Here is a 26,732-nt window from a genome sequence, read left to right on the forward strand (position 1 = left end):
GGGGTTTGGTGACACCTTTCATTTCCCAGGTTTTTTGAGGTGGTGGGCTTTGGTGACACCTTTCATGCCCCAGGTTTTTTGGGGTGGTGGGACTTGCCAGCACTTGCTCTGCCACTGAGGTTTAACTGCAAGGAGGCAAACCAGCAACAGGGTTTACATTTTGGGCAAGTAGGAACCCCAGCTTGGCTTGGCTGGTGAATTCTGTCCAGCTCAAGAGGCAGCTGCTCCAAAACAGAGGTCTGTGGGATCTTTTAAGTCAGAAGAACACAGAAAAGCTCATCTGAAGAGGATGGACATGTTTTCCCCAGCGGGGCTGAGCATCAGTGATGGAAAGGTCACGGAGAGATGGGAGTGCTTGGGGTGCTGTGCCTGGGCTGGGCTTTGCAGATGGCTCATTCCTGTTGCCAAGGGTTTGTTCAGCATTTAGGTTTCAAATTTTGCTCTCACAATCTTTATTTTAAAAGCTTGTTGCTGTCCTTATGACCACAGGTCTGAGTGTGCTGTTATGGTCATAGCTGAGCTGGCAGAGCACTCAGGGGCCCTCCTGGCCATGAATATCATAGAACTGTAGCTTCTTTTTTACTCTCTTTAATTTTTGCACCCTTAGGAATCTCTGAATTTATCTTCTCCTGGAAGCAAACAAAGCAGTAAACGCAAATAAATATTTTCTTTGCTTTCTATATGTGCAGTTAAGAGAGAATTTCTGGGATGCAGGAGGAACCAGGCAGAAGCTCCTCAAACGTTTCTGCAAAGCCTTCAGAGTTTCTGTGCTGAGTGTTTTTTCCTGTCCTGTTGATCAGCAGAGAGGTGGTTGTAATAAGAATAACTCCTCCAAGCAGGCAGTGCTGCCTGGAAGCTGGAGCTGATGCTAAACCTGTCCTTTGCATTTATTCAGGGCTCAGTTACCCCTGGTATCCTCAGCAGCTTCTGCTGCCTCAGTGCTGGCTTTCACCTTCCAGGTCTCCCTCCAGTCCTGAGGTAACGTGTCCAAAGTGGCCAATTTTGGATCGATTTTATCTGATAGAAAGAGATTTTTTTCCTGCTTTTTATTAATTCCTCTCTTTTTCTGCTCGTTCTGGTTGTCCATTCTGAACTTGGCGATTGCATCCAAAGTAACAAATTTTGTCACTTTTTTCATCCTAAAAAATTCTTTGAAGAATTTGTTCCAACCTGATTCCAATCACTGGAATGGTATCTCCAGCTAGAGCAGACTTGCCTGGTTCTACCCACCCAGGGTTAGGGAGTTTTTCCCTGAACACCTGCTACTTTTGGTTTTTTTTAAGGTGTCCTAGAATTGCACGTAAAACATTTTTTTCTTGCAGGTAGTTGGGTATCAGTGGCATCACAGAATCCTGGGATGCTTTGGGTCGAAAGGGGCCTTAAAGCTCATGCAGTGATGGCACATTTGGTTTAATTTCAGTCTAAAAAGGTGTTGCAGTCAAACCTCTCGCGTGCCCAGGACAGGTATTTTAAGGCAGGAGATCCTGCTGCAGATTAGTCCTGCTCAGAGCTGAGCCCAGGACTTGCCCTGGCCCTCAGTCCCCCAGGAATCACTGCAGGTTCTCCCCAGCACCAAGGACAGCTTTGCTTTGATTCCTGTGAGCTGCGTGTGAGTTCCTGCACATTTATTTGTACCTCATCCCCACCTGCCCTAAGCTCTGTCCTTCCCCACCCCCTTCACCCTCTGCCTTTCCTCATCCTCTGGGCACTTCCTGGAAACATTTTCTGCTCTGAAGCACCAGGAATTCCAGCCCTGCTGGACCCCCCAGGTTGGATCTGTCACCTCTGTCACTCCCCAGCTCAGTGTGTGCATCAGAAACTCATCTTGGTTTTCCCACTCCCGTTTCTTTATAACCCATGAGCGAAGTCCAGCATTAACTCCTGACTCTCCTGCAGGGTTGTTTTTTTAGGAAAACACTTTGTGCTGAGGCTGAACACAGAATATGAGGCTCCCAGCATGAGTGAGGCTGTGAGAGCCCCTGGCCCCAGGTCTGCAACAATTAAAGTTAATTATGGGATTAGGAATATCAGCCCAGCTACCTCATAATGAGCTGACATGAGGCAGAAAAGGCAGAAATGATTTCAGGAAAGAGGGGGAGATGAAGGGGCTGGTGATGAGTCACTGGAAAATCTTACTTGGGGTGTGTGTGTTCAGCCTTAAGTAGGAAATAAATGTTGGCATTTCTCAGGGGCTGAGTTTCAGACTGATGCTGAAGGTATTGTGATCTCTAGGTCAGTCAGGGGGTCCCTGGTTCCCTGTCCCCTGCTGTGTTTTCTCAGAAATGGCAAACACATGGGATTTCTGAGGGACACACCTTCAAACCAGTGTTTCACAGCACATCCTCCATCCTTCCTCTCCCTCTTCCTCTGGGGACAGGGATGAGAAGAGCAGGGAGGTGTTCAGCAGCAGAAATAGGTTGTGCACTGCTCATCCCTGGGAATTCCTGCTGCAAACATGAGGTGCCAAGTGTGGCAGGGCTTAAAAAGTGGGAATTTCTCTGGATGGATCCCACATGGTGTAAAGGTGTATAAGCTGCTGGGCTGCAGGTCCAAGGCCAGGGATGTGTCAGCTGATGTGAGGGTGAGAAGGACCCTCAGCCCAGCTGCTGTGCTGGGCTGGAATCGGGTGAGACACGAGAACTGGGCCTTGGACTGGTTGGGTCCTCAGTGGCATCTTTGTGTTTAAGTGTCCCGAGACAGGACTGGCATTGTTTTGCATCTTGAGCAGTGTGGAAAAGCAGCTTTGTGCCTTCAGATACTGAAAAGCTGGAGAGGGACTTTGGACAAGGGCCTGGAGGGGCAGGACAAGGGGGAATGGCTTTAAGCTGAAAGAGGATAAATTTAGGTTGGATATTGGGAAGGAATTGTTGGCTGGGAGGGTGGGGAGGCCCTGGCACAGGTTGCCCAGAGAAGCTGTGGCTGCCCCTGGATCCCTGGAAGTGTCCAAGGCCAGGTTGGATGGTTTTTGGAGCACCCTGGGCTGGTGGAAAGTGTCCCTGCCCATGGCAGGGTGGGGGAATGAGATGAGCTTTGAGGTCCCTTCCCACCCAAACCAGTCTGGGTTTCTCTGAGTTCTTTGGACATACCCCAGGTGTCCCCTGGCCCAAGCACTGCCCAAACTCTCAGAGGTTTCCTGTCCCAGCTTTAGGGACAGCCTGAAGTACAAATTCAGGTAGTTTCTTCCCTGCTCCCACCTGACATCCCCTCTGATACGGCTCCTGTTCCCAGTGTGGTTTTGCTGCTGGTTTCAGTTTGATGGGGAGGTGTTACTTGAAACAGCTGTTTGGTTTCAGTTCATGCCCTGTGAGACAAACATGGAAAGTACTGTGGGTTGTTCTAGAAGAACAAGTTCTGATTTAGGATTTCCCTTGTTGGGGAAAAAATAGGATCTTAACAAGGCTGGAGTCTTGGGTTTACAAGATGCAGGCGAGGAGGACATCTGGTTTATTCCTCAATTCTGGATAACGAGTTAAAATGTACATGTTGATTGAGCTGCATTTGGTGCCAAATAAAATGCTGAGCTCCTCTGTATTTGGGTCAAGCAGGAGATGTTTTATTTAGCCTTTTCTGGAGGGGAGGAAGCAGCTCAGGGTTGTATTTCTGCTCGAACGGGGATTTGTTGTATTTGTAGATATTTTTGTCTCGGAGCCTTAAACAGACAGGCTTTGTTTGGGGGTGACTGTTGGGGTGAAGCAGCTCCTTCAGGGTGGTGATGGGGGAAGAAGAAGGAGCTGGTGCCTCCCCAGCACGGGCTGGTTTTGTTTCTGGGGTTGTTTACGTTCAAGAGGGAGAGTAAAGATAAAGATGGTCATTGCCTTATTGCTTAATCTATTTCTCTTAATGGATTTTCAGCTGATGACTCTAATCCCGATGAGAATTATGGAGCTGTTTCATTGAATGATGTTTTAGTTCAGCTTAGCCTGCTAAATATCCCTGGTGGGGATCTGGGGGATGAGTGCCTGCCCTCGTGCACGTTGGGAGGCAGCTGCGGGTCCCCTTCGGTGACCGGATCAGCCCCGGGGGCAAGAGAGGTGAAACCCAGCCCTGGAAATGCAGGTCCCTCAGCCAGGGGGACAGGGCAGGGCAGGGGGCTCAGGGCAGACAGACCCCAGTGCCCACAGAAACGCTCTAATAAAGGGGAGAAGGGAATCCCAGAATATCCTGAGCTGGAAAAGGGGGGAGTCCCACCCCTGGCCCTGCACAGACACCCCAACAATCCCACCCTGTCCAAACCCTCCTGGAGCTCTGGCAGCCTTGGGGCTGTGCCCACTGCCCTGGGGAGCCTGGGCAGTGCCCACCACCCTCCGGGTGGGGAAAAAGGATGGAACAGCCCTGGAAGTCTTGGAGCTGCTCAGGACGGAGCCGCTGCCGTCCTTGAGCTTCTGCTCACCTCGGGGCCAGAAAACGAGAGTACTTTTTCTGTTTTCTTGGGCTGTTTCAAGCCCAAAATGTGTTCTACTGCAGTCTTCACCTGCTCCCTTTGACATGGAGGATGGATTTTTGGGAATGCTTATCCCTGACTAAGCTGCTCCTTGGTGTTTGGAGAAATACCTGCCCACATTTCTGCTGAGTGCCATGATTTATAAAACAGTGCAGGAACAGGGTTTAAGTTTAAAAGAGTTCTCATGGGTGCCTTTTTATAAGTGCTTTTTTCTCATTGTACTCCTCCAGGGAACACAAAGAGTAAAGCTTTCCAGATTTAGTGCCTGTTTGGGGGGTTTTCACACACAGCAGCAGCTTTCACAGGAGCTGTTACACAAACTGATGGTGAAGGGCTCGGGGAGGCTGAAGGTTTGTGTTTGCTCCCTCCAGGGTTCCAGCATCACCTCACAGAGCTGGGACCCTGCAGGGTTTGCTTCTGTGCTGCATTCATGGGATGGAGATGGCAGAAGGATGCTTTTGTGTGCATTTCCTTCAGCAAGTGGAGTGCGAGGAATTCAGAAAGGAAGGGAGAACAAAATAGAAAAAAATGTATCAATTTATAAATCCTTTCAAACAGAAAGAGGGGAAATTCAGGTGAGATACAGGGAAGGAATGTTTGGCTGTGAGGGTGGGGAGGCCCTGGCACAGGTTGCCCAGAGAAGCTGTGGCTGCCCCTGGATCCCTGGAAGTGTCCAAGGCCAGGTTGGATGGTTCTTGGAGCAGTCTGGGCTAGTGGAAGGTGTCCCTGCCCGTGGGAGGGGGTGGAACTAAATTATCTTCAAGGTCCCTTCCAACCCAAACCACTGGATGGGCTTTAAGGTCTCTTCCAAAACCCAAACCATTCCATGACTGCTTGATTCCATGTGCTTGCATTTGAGCACAATGTGCCAATCCACAATCTGCCTCAGAAAGGCTCAGTATAATTAGAAATATGATAAATAAAACATGGTGTTGGAGACTCTCACCCAGGGAAGGGCCAAAGAAACTCAGGCTCTGTAGCCCGGGAGGGAGGGAGGGTTGGAGAGAGAGGAGGTTGTGTTGCTGTCCACAGAGTCATCAATGACATGAGAGTTGTGAACAGGAGAAGACAGTTCTGTTTTTCCAGGATAAGAATGTGGGTCATCAAACAGAAATAGCAGCAGCAGATGAAAGCAAACGGCGCTGGGTGACTTGTGAGGGATTCACAGCGAAGCTGTAAAGCATCTTCTGCCAGGAATTTGTGAGCTGGGAGATGTTATCTTTCATTCTTTTACCATGAGGTTAATCAGATACTGGGGGAGAAGCCCCAGGATGCAGAATTTCCACCCTTGGAGGATGCTCAGAATATGACAATAAACCCTGAGCAATGTGGTATAATTGGAGTGTGAGATTGGGCTAAATAACCTCCAGCCATCCCTTCCAACCTGCCTGGTCCTGTCATTCCAATGTGGAATGGCTACATGGGCTGAAAAGCTGTGGACAGGAAGGTTGTTTCCATACTGGAAGTCACAGGATGGGGAGAGAGATCATTTCGGAGGAGTGGGATGGGGGTTTTTTTCTCCTTATGGCTAGGAAGGCTATTTATAGTTATTTATAATGAGGATTTGGCTTCAAGAACCCGATGGCTGAATCGTGGACATCGTGGGCTCCCTCCTCTGTGGAGCTGTAACACGGAGTCACTTGGACTGGAAGGGTGTGAACCTCCACTCAGATCCACAGGGGAGCAGATCAGGGCCGTGTGTGTCCCTTCCAGGTCTGAGTGTCCCCATGGATGGAGACCTTGCAGTCTCTGTGAGCCCCTTCCAGGTTTTGACCTCCCTCACACTGAGGTAGCTCTTCCTGATATTTGGGAATGACGTGGCCATGGCTGTAGGGAGCTGCTCTGCTGGGACCTGCTTTGGGTGATGGGTTGGGTGGTGACCTCTGAGGTCCCTTCCAGCCCATCACTGCTCAGTGATGCCATGGCACCTCATGGATGTCCATGCAGGTGGAGTGCTGGATTCATAGAATTCCAGAATGGTTTGGGTGGGAAGGGACCTTAAAGATAATTTAGTCCCACCCCCTTCTGTGGGCAGGGACACCCTCCAGGTTGCTTCCACCTAGCCCAGGTTGCTCCAAGCCCCGTCCAACCTGGCCTTGGACACTCCCAGGGATGGGGCAGGGCAGGGGTGGAATCCCCCCCCATCCCTGGAGGGATTTCAAAGCCCTGTGGGTGTGACACGTGGGGACATGGTCAGTGGTGGCCTTGGCAGTGCTGGGGGATGGTTGGACTCCATGGTCTGAGAGGACTTTCCCACCTCCACAGTTCTGTGCTTGACTTGCAGGACGTGCTCGAAGCTTCCTGGGATGTTGCTCTTTTGAGCAGTGTTGGTGCTGAACAGGAAAGTTTGGAGTGAGGCTCACTTCCAACCAGGGAAGCTTTAAGGAAATAACAGAGAGTCTGTTTAATGCTGAGCCTTGGAGGAACCCTTTGGGCTTCCCTGCAGTTGATAAAGTAGCTGTTCTTCTCTCTGGTCTTTTGGGGGAAAATTATATCCTTAAAACCTCCACATCACCCACTTTAATTGCTTCATTTCATGTTGTATTTCTTCTAAAGGTACCTCACCTGCTGGGAGGAACCACCTAGAGAGTGGCAGCATTTAGAGAAGTAAGAACTGAAGGATAAAACCTCTTAAGGGTCTCTTCAGACACCGGAGTTCTCGTTACAGGTGGCTGCTGATGCCCCCAAATGGGGCTGAGTTGCCTCTCTGGAGCCTGTCCCTGCTCCACATGCTTCGTGTGCGTCACAGTGTTTATTGGAACTTGGCTCTTGGAGGCAGAATTACAAATTTCCTCATTAGTGGGTTTTTTATGGCTCCCTCTGCTCGAACAAGACAAACGTCAGAGTTCTATTTTCCATCATTTTTCAGATCTGTAGGAAGGCTGTTGTTCCCTTTTGTCAGAAGGAGCTAAATCTTATTTTTCTGAGCGTAGTTTTAGCACAGATCATCCCATTTTTACTATTTATTCTGAAAAACCACCACTGCTTATTTATTCTGACTCTGGTTTGATTCAAACTCCACATGGTCTTGTTTGCTGGGTTCTTGATCCAGCAGCAGAAAATATCTGCTTTCTGGTGACAAATTTATTTTGAAATTAGGCTTTTTAGCTTGCTGGCTTGACTGGGCCTTTGCCAAGTGAAGTTTTTGGTGCTTTGGCTCCTTTCTGGCTGTGTGATCCTACAGCTCAGGGAGGGTTGGGCAGGGCTGGGGGGTGGCCAGGAGTGCTCCTGCACGGCTGCTGCAGGGGAGGAACCTGGTTTCTGCTACCTACAACTTCCTGTAGATCCTGGTTTGCTCAGCTCCATCCCCAGAGGAACCTGGAAGAGCTGGCTGGAGGCTGGGGATGGTGTGGGTGCAGCCTGGAGCTGGACTGGGGAGCGTGGCCAAGGCGGGGGTTCAGCCAACAAGAGGGTCCAGCTCTGGGGTGGGATCTTCCCAGGGAATGTTGCTGAATTTGAGCAGTTTTAGAAGAGAAGGCTCTGGTGTGACAGCAAGGCTGTACCCACCAGTGCCAAACTCCTCCTGCAGAAACTTTGCCAAGGAAAACACGGAAAGCACCAATTATCTTGGCTGGGCAGGACAGGTGTCTTTGGGCTTTTGCTCAGAACTGGCCTCTTTGTTCTCTCTGGTGCACTTCCATATAGAATTCCAGCCTGGTTTGGGTTGGAAGGGACCTTAAAACCCAGCCAGTTCCACTCCCTGCCTCGGGCAGGGACACCTTCCACTCTCCCAGGTTGCTCCAAGCCCTGTCCAGCCTTGGGCACTTCCAGGGATCCAGAGGCAGCCACAGCTTCTCTGGGCAACCTGTGCCAGGGCCCCACACATGACACAAATCATTTCCTCCAGTGTTGCTCTTAGAAATTGTGAAGCAGAGGTGCCTCGTGGAACTGTGAGCTGAGACACCCCAAAAAGTTGTATTTTCACCATTAAAATAGTGTTTAGAGAGTAGGGAATGGTGAGGAATTGGGATGGGGATGGATGTGCCAACAGTACCACTTGCAGTGAGTAACAGCAGGGGAAAGTACCTGGTGACAGGGTTATGCCTTGGAGTTATCCTGGAAGATCCAGATGGGAATGTCCTTCCCTGTCTCCTTCAAGCCCCTTTCCCTCAGGAGTAATTCAATTCTGGGTGCTGACTCAGCTCAGCTGAATTTTCCTCCTCACCAAACACCACGAGGAGCAGGAGGAGCCCGGCCCCTGCTACAGCTCCCAGCAAAATGCCTTTGGAATATCTCTCAGGGGTTTGTTGCCAAGCTTGGGGGAACAAGCAAACTGAAAAGTCTCTTAAATTATTCTTTCAGACTGATGAACAAATTTGATTAAGGTTTGGCAGCCCTTCCCAATATTCCCTGTAACTAGGAAATGGTCCCAGTTCTCTGCTCGGCGAACACCCTCGTAATTAAACCATGAATGAAAGCAAATGTCCTGATGAGCACATTGGGTTGGGACTTAAATTGAGGCAAATGACTATCAAACCCCAGAACTACCCTTCTGTAATCCCTGGGGAATTGTAGAGGGTTGTGTACCCTGGAATGTCGGAGGCTGTGAGAGAAGGAGCCTGAATTACGGCCCCTAAAGGAGGGAAGTTCCCTACCCTGCTCCCCTGGATTTATTATTATTATTATCATCATCATCATCATCATCATCATCATCATCTAGGTTCATAAAGTCCCAGAATGGCATGGGGTTATGGAAGGGACCTTAAAGATCATCTCATTCCACCCCCTGCCAGCCCAGGTTGCTCCAAGCCCCGTCCAGCCTGGCCTTGGACACTTCCAGGGATCCAGGGGCAGCCACAGCTTCTCTGGGCAACCTGTGCCAGGGCCTCCCCACCCTCCCAGCCAACAATTCCTTCCCAATATCCCCCCTAGCCCTGCCCTCTGGCAGTGGGAAACCATTCCCCCTTGGCCTGCCCTGTTTCTAATTCACTTTCAGTTAACATGAAACCCCGTGAAATTCAGATTGGCTCAGAAAGTGTGGGAGTTTAAATCCTGAGCCTTTGGAAGCTGAGGGTTTTGAGGAGCATTCCCTGAGCCAGTGAATTCGTGGTGTGGATGCTGTGGTTTATCAGCAGCAGGAGGTTTAGTGTTGCTGCTGAATTAGCTGAAATAATTAATGACAGGCAGTACCTGAAAGGTAAATTCCAGCAGAGGGAAAGGCACCTTGATGTCGGAGATATTTGAGACTGGCAGGATTCCATTGGAGCAGTTTCTGGGAGCAGGGAGAAGGGAATGGATGGGAAGTTGTTGTTCAGAACCACTGACAACAACTGCTCCTTCTGGCCCTGCTGTGGGTTGAGCTGACAGGTGAAATGAGGGAGAACGTGAAGGGTTATTGAAATGCAGGGGAGAAACCCAGCAGAGAGGAGCCAGTACAGGTTAGCTACAAAAACAAGGGGGTTTCCAAGTGAACATAGATAATTCTTCAGAATTTTGAATATATATAAATATATTTGGTTGATCTATAAATATATAAATACATTTTGAATCAAACACATGTCCAGGCCATACATTTTGCTCCTTTTTTTTTTCCTTCTCAAGCCTTTTTTGTGTGTCCAGGATGCTCAACCCAGCACTGCAAAACTTAGAAGATAAATGGGTAGGAAGAGGCTGATGCAATGCAAGGGAAAAAAGGCTCCTGAACTTATCCTGGAGTCAGGGAAATAAATAATAACAACAGCCAGCCTGTCCTGCTGGGGTGGGTGGAAGGGACAGCTTGATTTTATTTGCTGGTTGGTACCAGAATTGAGATGCTCCTGTCAAGGCTGACAAGGAAGAAAATGTGAAATATAAATAGTAATTTTGGAAAGATGTGGAAAACAACTTGTTTACTGTTGGAGTTGTCAGTCTGTGCTCCAGTGGGCCCTCAGTGTGTCACAGTCTGCTGGGTGGTTATAAAAAGCCCCATCCAGCACAGGTAACACTTGGATTTAATCCCCAGATGAGGGGGGGGGATGTAGGAATTTTGGAATCCCAGTGCCCCGGGAATTGCAGGGGAAGGGAGCCCAGAGCAGTGGCAGCTGCACAGCAACACTGCTGGGAACTGAGGGTTAAAGCCATTTATAGGGAATCTGGGACAAGAGTTTCCACACTGAGGGTCTGTGGGATCCATGTGTGTTGGACTGGGAACTCCCTGTTCCTGCTTCCGTGGAAGTCCTGGAATACACTTCCAGGGATCCAGGGGCAGCCACAGCTTCTCTGGGCAGCCTGTGCCAGGGCCTCCCCACCCTCCCAGCCAGGAATTCCTTCCCAGTATCCCATCTAACCCTGCCCTCTGGCAGTGGGAAGCCATTCCCTGTGTCCTGTCCCTCCATCCCTTGTCCCCAGTCCCTCTCCAGCTCTCCTGGAGCCCCTTCAGGCCCTGCAAGGGGCTCTCAGCTCTCCCTGGATCCTTCTCTTCTCCAGGGGAACCCCCCCAGCTCTCCCAGCCTGGCTCCAGAGCAGAGGGGCTCCAACCCTGGCAGCATCTCCGGGGTCTCCTGCTGTTGTTCCCCAGAGCTGGACTCCATTTCCCATTTCCCTGTGTGACCTTTCCCATTGTCAGTCCAGCTCCCTTGGGCTGCCAGGAATCCTCCCTGCTCATGGAGGGCAGGAGAAAGTTCCAGAAGAAACAGCCCTAACAATAGGGGTAGTTGGAAACAGAACCCCCCTTCAGGATAAGTCGTAGTGTAAAACCTGGAAGAGGTCAGAACTTCACCATTAACATTCCAAGAATTAATTTTAATAGTTTGAAGGGTGGGAAGATTTGCTATTTGAATTAAACCACAGGTTTCCTTCATCTGCTGCCTGGCTTTTCCCACTGGAATAACAGGAGAAATTGGATGCTAATGGCATGTGGATGAACCTGTCCCATTACAGGGAAGATCTTTCTTCCTGCAGGAATTCTGGGCTTGGGGAAATTTCCCTGAAATACCAACCTGTAGCTGCCACACTTCTCTCTCCTCCTGCTGCTGTGTCGAATGATAGTAAACTAAAAATATGTATATATATATATAATTAAAAAACGCTCGAACTTACAAAGTGTCCCTTCCTTCCCCTGCAGTGAAACCAGAGGAGCCCAAACCAGCAGAAGCCGTGACAGGGAACGACATCACAGCTCCTCCCAACAAGGAGCTTCCTCCCAGCCCGGAGAAGAAGACCAAGGTAGGACCATTCCACGTTCAGTGTCTCCGCTCCCATGGGTTTTATTTGCCAGCTTTTCTGCTTCCTCAGCTGTGCCAACCCAGGTTCTGTTTTCTGAGCTCCGCTTGGGAACCCTTTTCCCAGACCAAACCCAGCCAGTTCCAGAGTCACAAACAGCTCAGCCACGTGGCTGAAAGTGCCTTTGATAAACGTGTGGAAAGGTTTATTCCCGTGCACTCTGGGGCTGGGGTAGGAGTAGCAAACACGGAGGATGAACTCCTGCTGCACAGACACTCCCGAGTTGTTTACGAGACAGTTATTTGCATTGCAGTGGGCACAGAGAGATCCTGCTCGGGCTCTGGGGCTCTCTTGTTGCAGAGAGCTCTGCTCCCAGGAGCTTCACAATCCACCCCCAAATTCCCAGAGGGGTGGGAGGCCAGGAGCTCTCTGTCTCTCTGGGGCAGGGGCCGTGTGACCGCGGGAGTTGATCGGATGAGGATTTAGGGCCTGCAATCCGTGTGTGCCCGTGATTGGAGAGCTGTGCCCTGCGTCCTGCACGTAGGACTGGAGGCCAGGAACACCCAATTGCTAATCCCAGCTTTACCAGCCATTCCTTCTGTTGCTTCTGATGCTGCTGGAATAAATCCTGCTGGTTTGGGGTTGAATGGCAGGACCTGCCCCGAGGCCCCGCTGCACTCCGCTCTTTGCTGCGCTCAGAAAACAGAAAGCTGATTATTCTTATCGTTTGTTTCCTTTAAAACACCACCTTTATGTTCTCGCAGCTCGATGTTTTGGTTCACAATGCGCTGTTTTTTTGTTGTATTCCTTTGGTTTTTATCCCGGATTTTGCTTTCTGGCCCCACCCAAAGCCCTCTGCATCCACCTCCTCTCCAAAGCCGGCAGCAGCGAAGGCCAAGCCCTCGGCCACCACCAGCCCCAAGCGCCCGGGCTCGGCCACCTCAGGCCCAAACAAAAAAGCCACGAGCCCGACTGCAGGTCCTGCAGCCAGCACTGCCAAACGCCCCGGCACCAGCACCACCCGTCCCTCCTCCTTAGCTGCAAAAGAGACTAAACCAAAGGTAAGAACCGACCTGCTGTGCTGGGGGAACTCCCAGGGCTCGTGGACGTGGGAAATGACCGGCTCTCCCCAGCAGTCAGAGCAGAATTCCTGTGCCAGTCAGGGGAGGATAAGGTCAGGATGGTCATTCAGTGTGTGAGGAGCTGCAGGGTTCTTGGGAGCAGCTTCCATTAACCCGTGGATGGCACCAGGTCCCAGGCACTGAACTGTGGCATCACAGAGGCCAATTAAACTTGACTGTGTTACTGTGATTTTCTTGGTGAGCTGCCATGAATCACAGAATCCCAGGATGGTTTGGGTGGGAAGGGACCTCAAAGATCATCCATTCCACCCCCTGCCCTGGACAGGAACACCTTCCACTAGCCCAGGTTACTCCAAGCCCCGTCCAACCTGGCCTTGGACACTTCCAGGGATCCAGGGGCAACCACAGCTTCTCTGGGCAACTTGTGCCAGGGCCTCCCCACCCTCACAGGGAAGACTTTCTTCCCAATAAAACTCTTAAATCCAGACAAGAACATGAGAAAATTGATTGGAGACCTTTGATATTCATACCAAGGGGAAACAAATCCATTTGAGCACTCCAGTGTTTCCCACTGGGTGTCTCCTTGTGATGCCTGGTCACTGGTAGAGCTGCACAATTGAGAACTGATAACACTTCTGTGCTGAGGAAATGCTGGGGGTTGTAATTCCCCAAGAACAGAAGATTCATGGACAGTTCTTAGTGTTCATCTTCCAGCTGAAATAGGAAAATCCATGTGTTAGGAATGGGAGGTGTCCCTTGAATCTTCCCTGTGTTAACTTCTGATCTTATATAGAAGAATTCAGGTTTAAAAGGGAATGTTAAAATCAATTTCAGAAGCTTCACTGATGGCTAAATGCCACCATTTCTGCCATTTTAAGCTTAAATAGCTGCATTTGAGTGTCTTTTAGAACTAACTAAAGTTAGCAGGGAGGGTATAAAAGCCCAGGTAAAAATCTGTGCTTTTCTCTGAGCCAGCCTCTTTGGTTTGGCTCAAGTTTTCCCATCATTCTGAATCCCTTTTTGATAAAATCAGACTCTCATCTGATTTGTTTGCTCATGTTAACTCAGTATTTTCATACTTCAGACACAAGGCAGTTGCCAAACAAGTGACTTACCAGGGAGAGGGAGGAAACCAGGGACAGTTTTCCAAGAGAGGGATGAACCACAGACACCCAATTCTCATGTCCCCAGTGTTTCAATAAACTCCAGCTTAGCTCAGGAAGCATTCCTGCTCATGGAGGGCAGGGATCTCTCCCAGGAGTGTTGATAGTGGACTGATGTGTTCCATTTTGTCCAGAAATCCAAACCTCCTTCAAAACCGTCAGCGCTGGACCAGCCCCGGGTGGGATCTGTTCCTCCACGGGGTCCATGCTCCGTGTTCTCCACTCAACACAGTCACTTCTGCTCACCTTAATTATATTTTAATTTGCATTATAACCTCTCAGCTGTGCCAAGCTTAAGTGCTTAAGACTTTAAACGATTTCAGTTTATTTCTGTGGCGCTTTCCCTCCCCTGGCAGTGCCGGTGCAGCACCGGCTCTGACGGCTCCTCCCCGCTTGCAGGTTGCGGATGCGAAGCCCACGGAGAAGAAGAGCTCCCTCTCCAAGCCTCCATCCTCCACCACTCCCAAGACTCCTCTCAAGAGCTCCCCAGCTGCTCCCAAGACCACAGCGGCGTCTCCGGTCACGGCGGCTCCTGCTGCCAAAACCACCTCGGCCGCGACTCCCAAGAGGCCGTCGTGTGAGTGTCCCCTGTCCTGAACTCCTGCCTGAGATGTCCCCTCCTGAGGGCTGCAAGCCTGAGGGGCACCACTGGCTCCCCACAACTCCCTGACAGGAGGGGGGAGCTGGAGGGAGTCGGGCTCTGCTCCCAAGGAACAAGGGGCAGGATGAGAGGGAACGGCCTCAGGCTGTGCCAGGGGAGGGTCAGGTTAGATATTGGAAAATTTCTTTGTGGGAAAGGGCTGCCCAGCTCTCCTGGAGCCCCTTTAGGCCCTGCAAGGGGCTCTCAGCTCTCCCTGGAGCCTTCTCTTCTCCAGGGAAACCCCCCCAGCTCTCCCATCCTGGCTCAAGAGCAGAGGGGCTCCAGCCCTGGCAGCATCTCCGGGGCCTCCTCTGGACTCTGGCTGTAGCTCAGACTTTTTCCTCTCCAGGGCTTCCTGTTCCAAACCCAAATCCAAATGGCCCTCAAGGCCAGCTTGGATGAGCCCTGTGTCATCCAGGGTTAATGCAGTTAGTGAACAGGCTTGATTTAAGGGATGCTGTTCCCTCTGCATTTTGCCACAGGAACAGAATAAACACTAAAAGCAAATAAAACTTGGGAAAGAAAGTCTGCAGGAGAGGACTTGAAACACCCGAGCTGGTGCCTCTGAAAACCAAAAAGGGTTCAGCAGAAGTCGAGGGCTTTTTACCAGTGCAGGAAGAATTTGGAGCTGAGGTCACATCAGCTCCATCCAAAGGCTGTGTCCCACTCCTGCTGCTGCTGAAGAGGGACCTTCCCACGGGTTCAGCGTGAAACACGAGCAACATTTCAGCCTCTTGGAAACAAACACGTTCTCACTCATTTTAATGGAGCTCGAGAGATTCAACGTCAGATAAAATTTGAGTTAAATGATCTCAAGTCTTTTTAAATTACTGGACCCCAGTGGCAAAATTTGCCAATAAACCTGTAAAATGATCCGTGTTGGTTGGTTTGGGCCGTGAATCCCAGAGCTTGGATTCGTAACCCAGCGTTCCCAAAGAAATAGTAATGTTTGAACTGTTTGAGGTTTATTAGGCTTGCTGGCCATCCCAGACTTCATGCTCTGGGGGAAAATATAATTAATGAAGCGTAGAGGAAGTGTTGAACCTTCCAAGAGCCATGTATCCCATCTGATCCCGTGGCCATCCTTGTAAAATTCATTTTGTGTGGTCTTTGAGGCAAAAACCGTGGCCCGGGAACGAGGAATCCGTTCTAATGAGTTCAGTTCATTCCTCCTTCCAAAGCTGAGACCCAGACAAAGGGGCGTTCGCTGGTGACATCTGAAAGGAGACGGAGCCAGCGATGCAGAGCTGCAGGAGGGTTGTTCCAAGAGGCAGGATGTGCAGAGGAAGAGGCTCCGGCACCGGCAAGGGCGGTGGGACGGTGCCAAAGCACAGGGAGAACTGGGTGGGCGAGGGAGAGATGAGGTCAGCTGGAGGAGCTCCAGGGGGAGGCAGAGCTGCCTCGTGTGGGGCTGGGGACGCACGGGGCAGTCAGGAGTGGTGGAAGAAGAAGGGGGTCCTGTGTTGGGTGAGGTGACAGAGGGGTGTGACAGGCTGGAGGGAACCACAGCGGGTCAAACACCACGGCTGGGCTGGGGTGGAGCAGCTGCAGGAAGAGATGGGGATGTGGGAGACCTGGAGCTCTTCTGATCCCAGTTCTGATCAACTCCTTTAGAGGAGGGGGGAGCCCAGGGGGTCAGGCTGTGCTGCCAAGGAACAAGGGACAGCACAAGGGGAAATGGCCTCAAGCTGTGCCAGGGGAGGGTCAGGTTGAATACTGGGAAAATTCCTCCTGGGAAGGGCTGTCCATCAGTGGCAGGGGTGGAGGCCCCATCCCTGGAGGGATCTCAAAGCCCTGTGGATGTGACACTTGGGGACATGGGCAGTGATGGTTTTGGCAGTGCTGGGGAATGGTTGGACTCAATGATCTTAAAGATCCTTTCCAACCTCAGTGATTCCATGAATTTAGCTTCTCATGGCACAGCACTGAGACAGGGAATAAGTTTGTGGCTAAAAGTGCTGTTTCTGGCTGAAGATGCTCTTTCAGCAGGACATCTGCTCTTGTTTCTCCTGAGTCAGAAGACAGACACTGCCTTGTGATTCTCTCAGGTTTACTCGTTGTTCAGAGCTGTGTGTAAGGATGGGTTTGACATTCTGTGCTTTCACTTTTTTGGGTATGAAATGTCAGTTCACTTCCTCCACTGAAGGGGAACCACGTGGGGCTGGAGATTTTGATTTTTAAGTTTTAGTTTTATTTTTGGTTTTTGTTCCCCTTCCTGTGGGAATGACTTTTATGTTTGTACAAGACCACGCTCTGTCCTTCCCATCAGGCAAAAATCAAAGCCTTTGCCTGTCATTATAGACCATGAGCTTTATCAGTCTCCAGGTTTTCACCATCTCATATCACACAGACAGGAGGGTTCCAGCACTTGTAACCCCACTGACATGAGCAGAAATAACATCTCTCTCTCTATTAAAATATTAGTCCTCTGCCTTTTATATAAAACTGAGTCTGTTCTGTCCATACAGTTTCCCCAACTGAAGTTGTGGTCTTGAGGAATGAAATTAGGTTGGTTTGACAGACCCTTTTTTGAAGTGTTTGGTATTAATTATATATCTCTCCTTTAGGCCTTATTAAATTATCCAAATGGGTTTCACTTCATTAACTGGAATCTTATCTGGGAGGTTTAATTGAGTGCTTTTAGCAAAGTCAGGGTGGAATGATCCGGACTAACTTGGCCTGTAGTTATCTGCCTCTTCCCCTTGGTCTTTTCCATATAGATATTCCATAAATACCCTGCCAGCTGCTGGAGTTTATCTAAAAATATGAGACTTAATGGAAATTAAATACTAAAAAATGAGGGCTTTCATAATTTCTAACTATGATTTTTTTCCATTTCTTGTTTCTTTTCAATGTTGCCTTCCTTTGGCTATTGGAACAAACCCAATTTGACCCAAACTTGCTCATCGCTGATAGTGAAAAACCTACAATTTCATGATCAAAGAACTCCTTAAAATAAAGTTCTGTTTCCATTTTTCAGTCCGTGATTTTTGCCTTGATCAGTTTTCTGGTTGGTTTTTCCTCTGCTTGGGGAAATAGGGATGAATTCCTGGTTTAGGCTGTGCTCTGTAATCAGGTCATGATCATTGGGCTTTGCCCTAAGGCCTGGCTCAGTTTAGGGATTGATTTTTGGGTTTGTACAATTAAAATAGGGACCAAAATACATGCAATAACTTCTGTGCAAGAAAATTGGCACAGGGTAGGTCTGGTCTGGCAATGAGAGCAAGGTTAGAGAAGGACAAATGTGGGGTTGCTTTTGCTGTTGAGTAAAGAAAGGAAATGTGTTCTGGCAGGTTTTTTTGTTTGGTTGTTTGTTTTTTAAGAAATAAAGGTGGGGCAGGATTAAAATAACCTCAGTGAGTGCTGTCAGATTGAGAAAGTTATTTTAAGAAAAAACAAAATGTAACCCATCCCCCAGGTGTGTTCCATCATGGAATGATGGTCCTTTTACGTTAATTGATCCTTTGGCCGGAATATCCAAGTGGGTTCTGCTGTCAGGAGGAGGAAGCCAGGCAGGGGTTTAAACAGGGCAGTTAATTTTTGGGATGATTCCAGACTTCATCTGGATCCTGCTCTGAAATCCTGACCACTGTGTTCTGTGTTGGCAGCAATCAAAACCGACGGGAAGCCAGCGGAGGCCAAGAAGACCTTGGCAAAGTCTCCATCAGGTAATGCTCAGTTTGCCTCTAATCCTGGAGTTATGGAATCATCAGGCTTGGAAGAACCCTCTAAGGCCATTGATCATTGCCCCAGCACTACCAAGGCCACCACTGACCATGTCCCCAAGTGCGACATCCACAGGGCTTTGAAATCCCTCCAGGGATGGGACTCCCCCCCTGCCCTGGGCAGCTGTGCCAGGGCTGGGCAGCCCTTCCCAGGAGGATTTTTCAGTATCCAACCTAAACCTGCCCTGGCACAACTTGTAGCCATTTCCTCAGTGTAAATCAAACCCCCTTGCTTGGGGCTGGGGTGATTAAGGAGGTCTCTGTAAATCTCTGGGAAGTGTCCAAGGCTGGGTTGGACGGGGCTTGGAGCAACCTGGGCTGGTGGAAGGTGTCCCTACCCATGGCAGGGAGTGGGAATGGGTGGGCTTTGAGGTCCCTCCCAACCCAAGCCCTCCTGGGATGCTGTGACTCTGAGGGAGTGGGTACAAGCAGCCTCTGACCCGTGTGTTCCCCCTTCCCTCCGACATTCCCCGTGACACCCGCAGCGGACTCGAGCCGCCCCAAGAGCGCGGCCGGCAATGCCACCAAGAGCAGCGCCACCACTCCTTCCACCGCGGCCTCCAGCGCTCCCAGCGTGCCCGGGGCGGCCACCAGCCGTCCCAAACCCAAGGCTGCCACAACCAAACCCGCCTCGACCTCCGCGGACGCTAAAAAACCCCCCGCCAAGGCCCCCGGCAAGCCCAGCTCCACGGCCAAGCCGCCCCGGCCCAGCAGCAGCGCCTCCGCCCCCGACCTGAAGAACGTGCGCTCCAAGGTGGGCTCCACGGACAACATCAAGCACCAGCCCGGCGGGGGGAAGGTGAGTGCCGGGCCCTGCCGTGGGGCTCCTCGCTGACCGCGGTGGCTGTGCCCTCACTGCTCTCCTCGCTCGCGCTCTGCAGAGCTCCTCTCTGGGGTCTGGGGTGGCATTAACCAGGTGGTGGGAGTGTGCAGAAGGAATCCACCTCAGGGCCACCCGGGGTTTGCTGGGGCACGTGCGGGAACCCAGGACTCCGGTCCTGTTTTCCTGCTGCACGTCCCGACACAGAAACTCGGTGCTGAACGCCCCGAATCTTGTCTGTGTTCCAAACCTTGGCCTTGGGACAGAGGAGTCCAGTCTGCTGGATGGTACAGAAGGGGGAATAGTGCACTGGGATGAAGGAAACCTGGATTCAGGAGCAAGTTCCACAGCACCTTTCCCGTGTTTACCAGGCCCAAAGCCGACATGAAACGGGTCTGTTTGGATCACCTGTGGTGGCCACAAGAAGAGGGTAGTGCTGAAAAGGCATGTACAGAGCTAGAACTCGGGGCTCTCGATGCCTCTTAGTGCTCTAAATTACATGGTGAAACCAAGAATATCTGCCATGGAAATGAGGAAGGTTTGGGGACAGACCTGCAGCCTCTTCTGAGGTTTAAATAATGTGGCTGTGCAGAGCCATCAAACCTTGATGAGCTGTTGTATAACCCCCAATCTTGGCCTGACCAAACGTGTTGACAGCAGTCAGAGGGCTTTAATTCCCACCCAGAGGGATTTGCCCCCTTTGCTGCAGCCTGTGGGGCTGAATAACTGTGCACAGAACTTCCATGGGCTGCCAGGGGAGCACATTCCGTGCTGGGACCTCAGTCTGCTCCCAGGCACAGGAAAGTCAAGGGCACTCCTGGGCTGGCTGTGTGTCCCAGACAGCGTCGATACCACATGGATTTACCCTCAGTCAGGACTGTCTTAGTGGTGATCTCACAGCAGAGCCCTCCCTGGGTCAGCTTGAGGGACTCGATTTTTACATTCCATTGCACTGTCCTTGATTTTCTAAATATTTTCACAGAATTATTAAATTCAAGCAATTTTATTTTTAAGCAAATTGTCCTTTTCATAGTCTGTTTTACGCTGAGGTGTTTTTAGAGTCTGAGAATGCTGTCATTGCTGAGGGGTTTTTTTGTTTAGTGGCCTGTAAGTCAGTGAAATACAAAATTCACACTGAGCACCCCCCCCCCAAAATGCAGGTTCTGCTGCACCTCCCTGGATCCAGATTAGCAAAAGAATGGATATTTCCAGGTGGTTGCTGAATTTTTATGAATCCTCTAATTTTTCCTTCCATTTTTGCTCAGCTGGACTCGCTTGGTCCACCTGCATTTTTTAGATAAAAACTAAATCAACTGCTGGGCTCCAGGACTGAGTCAAGTCTGTGTGGGTGGAATCCCAACTGGAAGCACAGGATGTGTGTGTCCAGCAGAGCTCCTGGAGCTCCAAGGCAGAGACAATCCAGGGGTGTCTTTGCCTCCAGGATCTTCACCATGTCCTCCCTGTGAAGGAGCTGCTCCTGCACTGCTGCCATTGGGCTCCTAAAAGATCTGGGTTAATTTTTTGGCAGGATGTCAGTGCTGGGGTCACTTGGAACCTGCCAACGTGATCCCAAGGAAGGGGCACCAGGAGCTTTTTGAGACATGGAGAACAGGGTGCCTGTGCCACCCCATGCCTGAGTGGTGTCTCTTCCCTCCCGCCCTGGATGTGGGATTGTCCTTTGCCTGGGAACTGGAGGGTGCAGGAAGCTCTCCTGGGTCACCTGCTCTGGGAGGTCTCCCCGGGCAGCTCCTGTTCCCACCCCCCTGCCCACACTTCTGCTTTTGCTGGTTGAAATCACCCGTTTGTCTCCATCCAGGGGAAAGTAGAGAAAAGGCCCGACCCAGCCGCCGCTGCGCCCCGGCCCGAGCCCAGCGCGGGCACTAAAGTGGCTCCTCCCAAAACAGCTGTATCAAAAGAGGGGGTCCCCAAACAGCCCAATGGGAAAGTGAGTTCCTTTCACACTTTTCTCTTGGGGGAGATGAAGGAAAAAAACATTTCCATTTTGAGTCACCTTCCCTTCTCTTCGGCTCTTCTCTCTGTCCTGTCGGTGTCACTGTTCCTTGCACGGACACTCTTCCCGGTCTTTGTCCTACACCCCGAGATGTTCCCAGGGAAGCACCTTCAGGGCTCTCTCTGGAGGGACCTTCTCCGCTCCTGCTGGGAATGTTTTCAGAGCAGAGCTCTCCAGTTTCACTTTGAAGTTGATACAGGCTTAACTTTGAGCCACTTCAAAACAGTTCTTCCTACGCAGAACCAGTTTGTAACCAGGCAGAGTTTTAGTTCAGAGCTGCTTCTCTTAAGACCGTGGAATATTAAGGAATTCATCTTTCCTGCAATATTCCAGACCCAGTTGTTCCCAAACTCTGTAACTCCATGGATTAGGCCACCACCATTTGATGGGTTACCCCAAAGCTGGCGTGACACGGTGTTCCAGCACGAGGGAGGGGGGTGAGGTGGGAGTGCTGCAGTTTAATTCCAGTATTACCAGGCAGAGCCTAGTCAGGAATGACCAGGATTTGTACCTCTGGAGGAGTCAGTCACACACTCCATGGCACGAGTTTTCAGAGCTGCTCTTGCCCTGAATCCAGCCTTTCTGAATGGCCAGGGAGCTTTGGGAAGCTGCTCAAGTGAGAATGTTCTGGGGATTCCTTTTGTGCTCTGAGTTTATCACCTCTCTCTGGGAAGCAGGGCACAGCTTCTGCCCTGTTTTGTGCTGTGGGAAGTAACTCCCAGACTAAACACATGTTGTAACTAACCTTTGTAAACACGGGCCTGTCGCTCTAACTCAGCTCCTGCTCTGTGAGTAAAGCTCACTTAGCTCTTCCTTTTGTGCTACAAAAATCACAGGATCAATCACTGAGGTTGGAAAAGCCCTCTGAGCTCGAGTCCAACCATCAGCCCAGCACTGCAAGGCCACCACTGACCACGTCCCCAAGTCCCAATCACTTTAATATAAAGGAGAAACAATTTAATTAACGTGTGGTCTGATGTAATTTAACCCAAGGTTTGACCACCTTCGTCAGAAAAACCTTTCTCAACCCATGGGGCTTCACTGCCCAGGGGTTTGAGGGATGTTATCCAGGACTGGAGCCCGGCCAGGAGCAGATCCTGAGCAGTTCATTCCAAGTGCTGGCCCCGTGGCTCCTGGGCAGCCGGGCCGGCTCTCCCTGCTCCAGGGAAGCTCTCACTAGAAATATCCCGGGAAGCTCCTGGGAGGACGTGGGCAATCCCATCCCTTGGGGCAGGCAGGTCCCTTGGGCCCCTGGAGGAGCGTTTTCACCTCATGCTCTGGCACTAACACTGTCTGTGCAGACTCTTCTCCTTCACTTCTCTCTCACTCTCCTCCTCAGTCGCTTCCACCCCTGGCACTGAGTCGGGCTGAGTCACCAGGGCTCCTGTTCCCCATGTCAGAGCCCCCCCTGCCATATGACAACTCTAACCAGTCCTCTCCCTTGTGTTGTTTTCCATTCTGTGACGTTCCAGGTCCAGATAGTCTCCAAAAAAGCGAACTACAGCCATGTTCAGTCCAAGTGTGGTTCCAAGGACAATATTAAGCATGTCCCTGGAGGTGGGAATGTAAGTATGGGCTCTGGGCAAGCTGTCTGTCTACTAACTCCTTCTCTTGTACCATGTTGTTGTGTGTCACTCTCAAGAATGCTCTGTTGGAGGCACAAAGGTGTGGCAGAGTCTCAGGGTTCCTGGAAACAAGGCAGGCTGAAGAATTGTTTAATTTTCCCTTGGGATACCAGGATGAACGTGAGTGTCTCGTTTCATAGTGCTCCAGCTACACCTGACCTGCTTCTCACTTGGTTTAGGGGTTGTTCGTGGCCAAATGGAGGATGTTCACATCACTGACCCCAGGAGTTAACTCCCCATGGATCCCAGGAGGTAACTCCCCATGGATCCCAGAGTTAACACTCCCTGGATTCCCTCTGCAGGCAGTGGAGGCACCTCCTCATCCCACTGACCTACTGCAGATGTTTGATTTTTCAGATCAAATTCATTATGGCCTGGAAGTGCCTGCTGCCCTTCCCTGGCTCACAGCTCCAGCTGGAGCCAGACTCATTTCACTTCTTGTTTCACTGAAAGGACTTTGAAACAGGAAAAGACTCAGGGACTTAACCTTTGAGCTGCGATTAATTTCTAAATTTAAAGGCTGCTGGTGTCTGTGGCTGCAGAGCTGAGCTCGTTAAAATAGAAAGTTAATCTGGTGGTGTCTGCGGCTTGGTTTGGGGTGTGAGAGCCTGAAAGGGTCTGGCAGGAAAACCAGGTTAACTCCCTGGATCCTAAAGCCTGGGAGAGCATGAGTTTAGTTTGGTGGCTCGTTCCCTGGGGGCAGATGTGTGCTGCCCCAAACCTGTCCTGGGTTTGCTCAGGGGCAGTTTCAGAAACACAAAGTTTGGGTGGTTTCAGAGACACTGAAGTGTTTAAGCCCAGGGGAGTTTGTTCCATAGGTGTTGAAATATTCCGTGTTCCTGAGGAGTGATGTCCCAGAGTGTCTGGTTGGAGTCAGTGACACTGCTCAGGACCTGGCTGTGGGGACAACTGTGGGCTATTTTTCCTGGGAAATCTGTGCCCAGATGGCTGAACCTTTGCAGGACTGATTTTCCCTCAGATTTTTGCAGGGGGGAACCAGATGTGGGTCCTTAAGGAGCTGGTTCCCTCCAGGGTGGTCAGAGCCTGGTGGTCACTGTGGTGGTCACTGCACGAGGCCTCCCTTCCCACAGAGCCACTGGCCACACCCTCTGCTCCCGTCCTGCCTGGGGCTTTGGCATTTGCCTTTCTCAGCTGACATTTCTCATTTGGTGCTTCCATGACCTGCTCGGTGCCTGGGGGGGAGTTTCCCCTGGAAATGCTCCCTCAGGAGGCTCTGGGAAGCTGCTGGTGAGACCCTCGTGCCAGCTGGGTGCCCTCGTGGTGTTTTCCAGCCTGTACATTCCTGTTCCTGCTGCGTCCCCTGGGTTTGTCTCCCCTGGGTTTGTCCCCCAGGTGTGGCACAGGCTGTTCCAGAGCTTGTGCTCTGTTGCAGAAGTGCCTTTGGCCACTCTGGTGACAGTTTTTGGGACATCTGGTGCCATTTCCCTGCACTCCAAGGAGCTGTGTTTTGGAAGCCACTTCAGTTCTGCCACTCTTACCCCCAACAGCCTTTCAGTGGTCAATGAGCCCCACACGTGCTTTTCCTTTTTTCCAGGCTCCCAGGAATGGGATTTAAAAGTGGGGGATATTTTCTTGCTTGATTAATTCCATCAGTGAACTGTTCTTCTGCTCATGAATCACCATCCTGTCCTTCCCTCTTCACTGCCAGACATTCCCAGCCCTGGGGACAAGTGTGTCCCTGCTTTCTTTTCCTCTTCCCCCACACTCTCCTTTCACCACTGCAGTTTTCCTCCTTGATCAGCTACTTAAGCAGCACTTTATTCTGTATTTTCAGAGCAGAAAGTTCATTCCCAGGTTCCAAATGCCCCCAGAGCAGCTCCAGGCAGGCATTCTCAGCCCTCCAACATCCCCAGCCCTGCACATGGATGTGAGTGCCCAGTCTGTCTTCCCAGAAAAGCTTTTCCTTTTTACTCATTTTTATATCTTCTCCCTCCCTTTGGGGCACTGTGATCTTAGTGACCTCTTCCAAGCTGTTTTCTTGCTCAAATAATTGTGATGATCTCTTCTGGGAGAAGACTTCCCAGTGTTTCATTCCCTGACTTCCCAGTGTTTCACTCCCTGATGGAAGGTCTGGAAGGTCTGGTCTTTGTAGTCTGTGCCTTCAGTTAAAGCTTGTAGGAATCCTGTGGACAAGGCTTGTGGTTTAGTAGGAAATTATGGTTCAGCTTTAGGGCTGCTCTGGTAGAAGTGATGGACATGGAATCTTAGAGTGTTTGGGGTCAGAAAGGACCTTAAAGCTCATCCCATTCCCACTCCTTGCCATGGGCAGGGACACCTTCCACTATCCCAGGCTGCTCCAAGCCCTGTCCAGCCTGGCCTTGGACACTTCCAGGGCTGGGGCATCATCCCACCACCCTACCCAGGTGGTTCCTGGCTGGGTCTCTCTTTGGGTGCCCATTTTGCCTTCTATACATGGAGGTCATTTCTTCTGCCCTCCGAGATTCCCAAGAACCCGTGCCCAAAACCAGCAGCTGTTATTTCTGCTCATGTTCCGTGCACCAGACACAGACACAGTGAAGTTTCCTGGGTTAAAGCTTTTGTTGCACTTCAGTATTTCCCCCTCCTGGAACCACAGAGTCATTTAGTTTGGAAAAGACCTCCAAGATCATCGAGTCGAACCTTTGACCAAGGTTTCTCTCTAAAGAAAGCAGTGAAGAGGTAGATTTTACGAAGTGCAGGTAATGTCTGTGGTGCTGAAGGTTTAAAGGTGATTTGGTGTCCATGTGTTTCTCTGTCCTTTGGCTTGACCTGCTTAGATGGGTTGGGAAGTGGTCAGAGATAGAAAACCTAAGAAGAGTTGAGGGTCACACTCCCCATCTGAGCCTCTGTGTCAAACTTTCTGCTCTAAAGTTTATTTCTGGCCCTGGAGTCTGTGTTTGGCTCTGTCAGTGCAATCCCAGGCCTGTAAATGTGTCTCCTGTTGCAAACTCAAGTTGGAAATCCAGCAGGAACTGCCCTTCCATGCAGGTGTGGTGGTTTGGATCTGCTGGGGAGTCCCAGCTGGGTACATCTGTGATGTTTCAGCTGATAGTATCATGATTTTAAAATGCATTCAGTGAAATAAATTGAATTTCATCCCAGTCCCAAGCAAGCAAGAACTGCTGATTAAAGCTGTAATTATCAATAAACTCTTGGAGTGGCTGATGAGTGAACGAGTTCTTGTCACATTCAAAAAGAAAGACTTGGATTTCCTCTGCAAACCAATCTGGAGCAGAACTTCCTGAGCATGGAGGGGACAGCTGGTGGTTGGCAACCACCAGTCACGACTGGGATTGGGGATTCTCTTGCCATTCCTTCCAAAAACCCCCAGGTTTTTCCCATGGGAAGTTAGAATGTCAACCTCATTAGACCAGATGACCAGAAGTTCCTTCTGGTATAAATTATCTTACATTTGTATGAAGGGAAGGATCTCCAAGTGGTTAGACAAAGGTTCATTCTGGAATGGAGGAATTTTCCATCCACCTGCCTCTCTGGGCAACCTGTGCCAGGGCCTCCCCACCCTCACAGCCAGGAATTCCTTCCCAATATCCCATCTAACCCTGCCCTCTGGCAGTGGGAAGCCATTCCCTGTGTCCTGTCCCTCCATCCCTTGTCCCCAGTCCCTCTCCAGCTCTCCTGGAGCCCCTTCAGGCCCTGCAAGGGGCTCTCAGCTCTCCCTGGAGCCTTCTCTTCTGCAGGAGGAACAGGATGGTGGAGAGAAAAGGTTGGAGCTGGCGACACATCCCTGGCCCTGCAGCAGGAGGTCCCCTGAGGTGACATCTGTCCTGGGGGCTGTGGAGCTGCCCAGGCCATGGCTGTGTCCTCAGGGGCAGTGCCAGCACTGGCCAGGAACGGGTTGGGCAACATGGCAACGGGACTGGCTGTTTATTGGACCCTGTTCCGAGTGCTTGTGTATTCCATGGCTGTGCCACGAGCTCAAGGCCCCCATTTCTGGTCACTGTCCCTCTGTCTGTGTTCTCTGGTCTCAGTTTCTGTCCCTCATGTTAACCCCTCCTGGCCTTTGAGTGACGCCAAAGCTGCCAGCGGCATTTGGCTGGGGATCGGCAGGAGATGGTTCCTCATGG

General features: G+C 50.8%; 1 protein-coding gene across 5 annotated transcripts in view; it reads left to right on the forward strand.

Moving 5' to 3' along the window:
• The window catches only part of MAP4 (microtubule associated protein 4), a 115,150-nt gene that overhangs the window by 79,543 nt on the left and 8,875 nt on the right, over positions 1–26,732 (forward strand). For 2 of the 5 annotated variants that reach the window (XM_027668561.1, XM_027668566.1), the window contains 7 exons: positions 11,484–11,584; positions 12,433–12,642; positions 14,226–14,403; positions 18,075–18,134; positions 18,677–18,990; positions 20,828–20,956; positions 22,495–22,587. In XM_027668561.1, coding sequence (XP_027524362.1) covers positions 11,484–11,584; positions 12,433–12,642; positions 14,226–14,403; positions 18,075–18,134; positions 18,677–18,990; positions 20,828–20,956; positions 22,495–22,587 — 1,085 coding nt within the window. The remainder of the gene's footprint in view (positions 1–11,483; positions 11,585–12,432; positions 12,643–14,225; positions 14,404–18,074; positions 18,135–18,676; positions 18,991–20,827; positions 20,957–22,494; positions 22,588–26,732) is intronic. The other 3 variants (XM_027668563.1, XM_027668564.1, XM_027668565.1) reach the window with 3 other exon arrangements.

The sequence above is a fragment of the Corapipo altera genome, unplaced genomic scaffold, assembly GCF_003945725.1.
Source record: "Corapipo altera isolate COAL_440 unplaced genomic scaffold, ASM394572v1 257, whole genome shotgun sequence".
NCBI lineage: Eukaryota > Metazoa > Chordata > Aves > Passeriformes > Pipridae > Corapipo > Corapipo altera.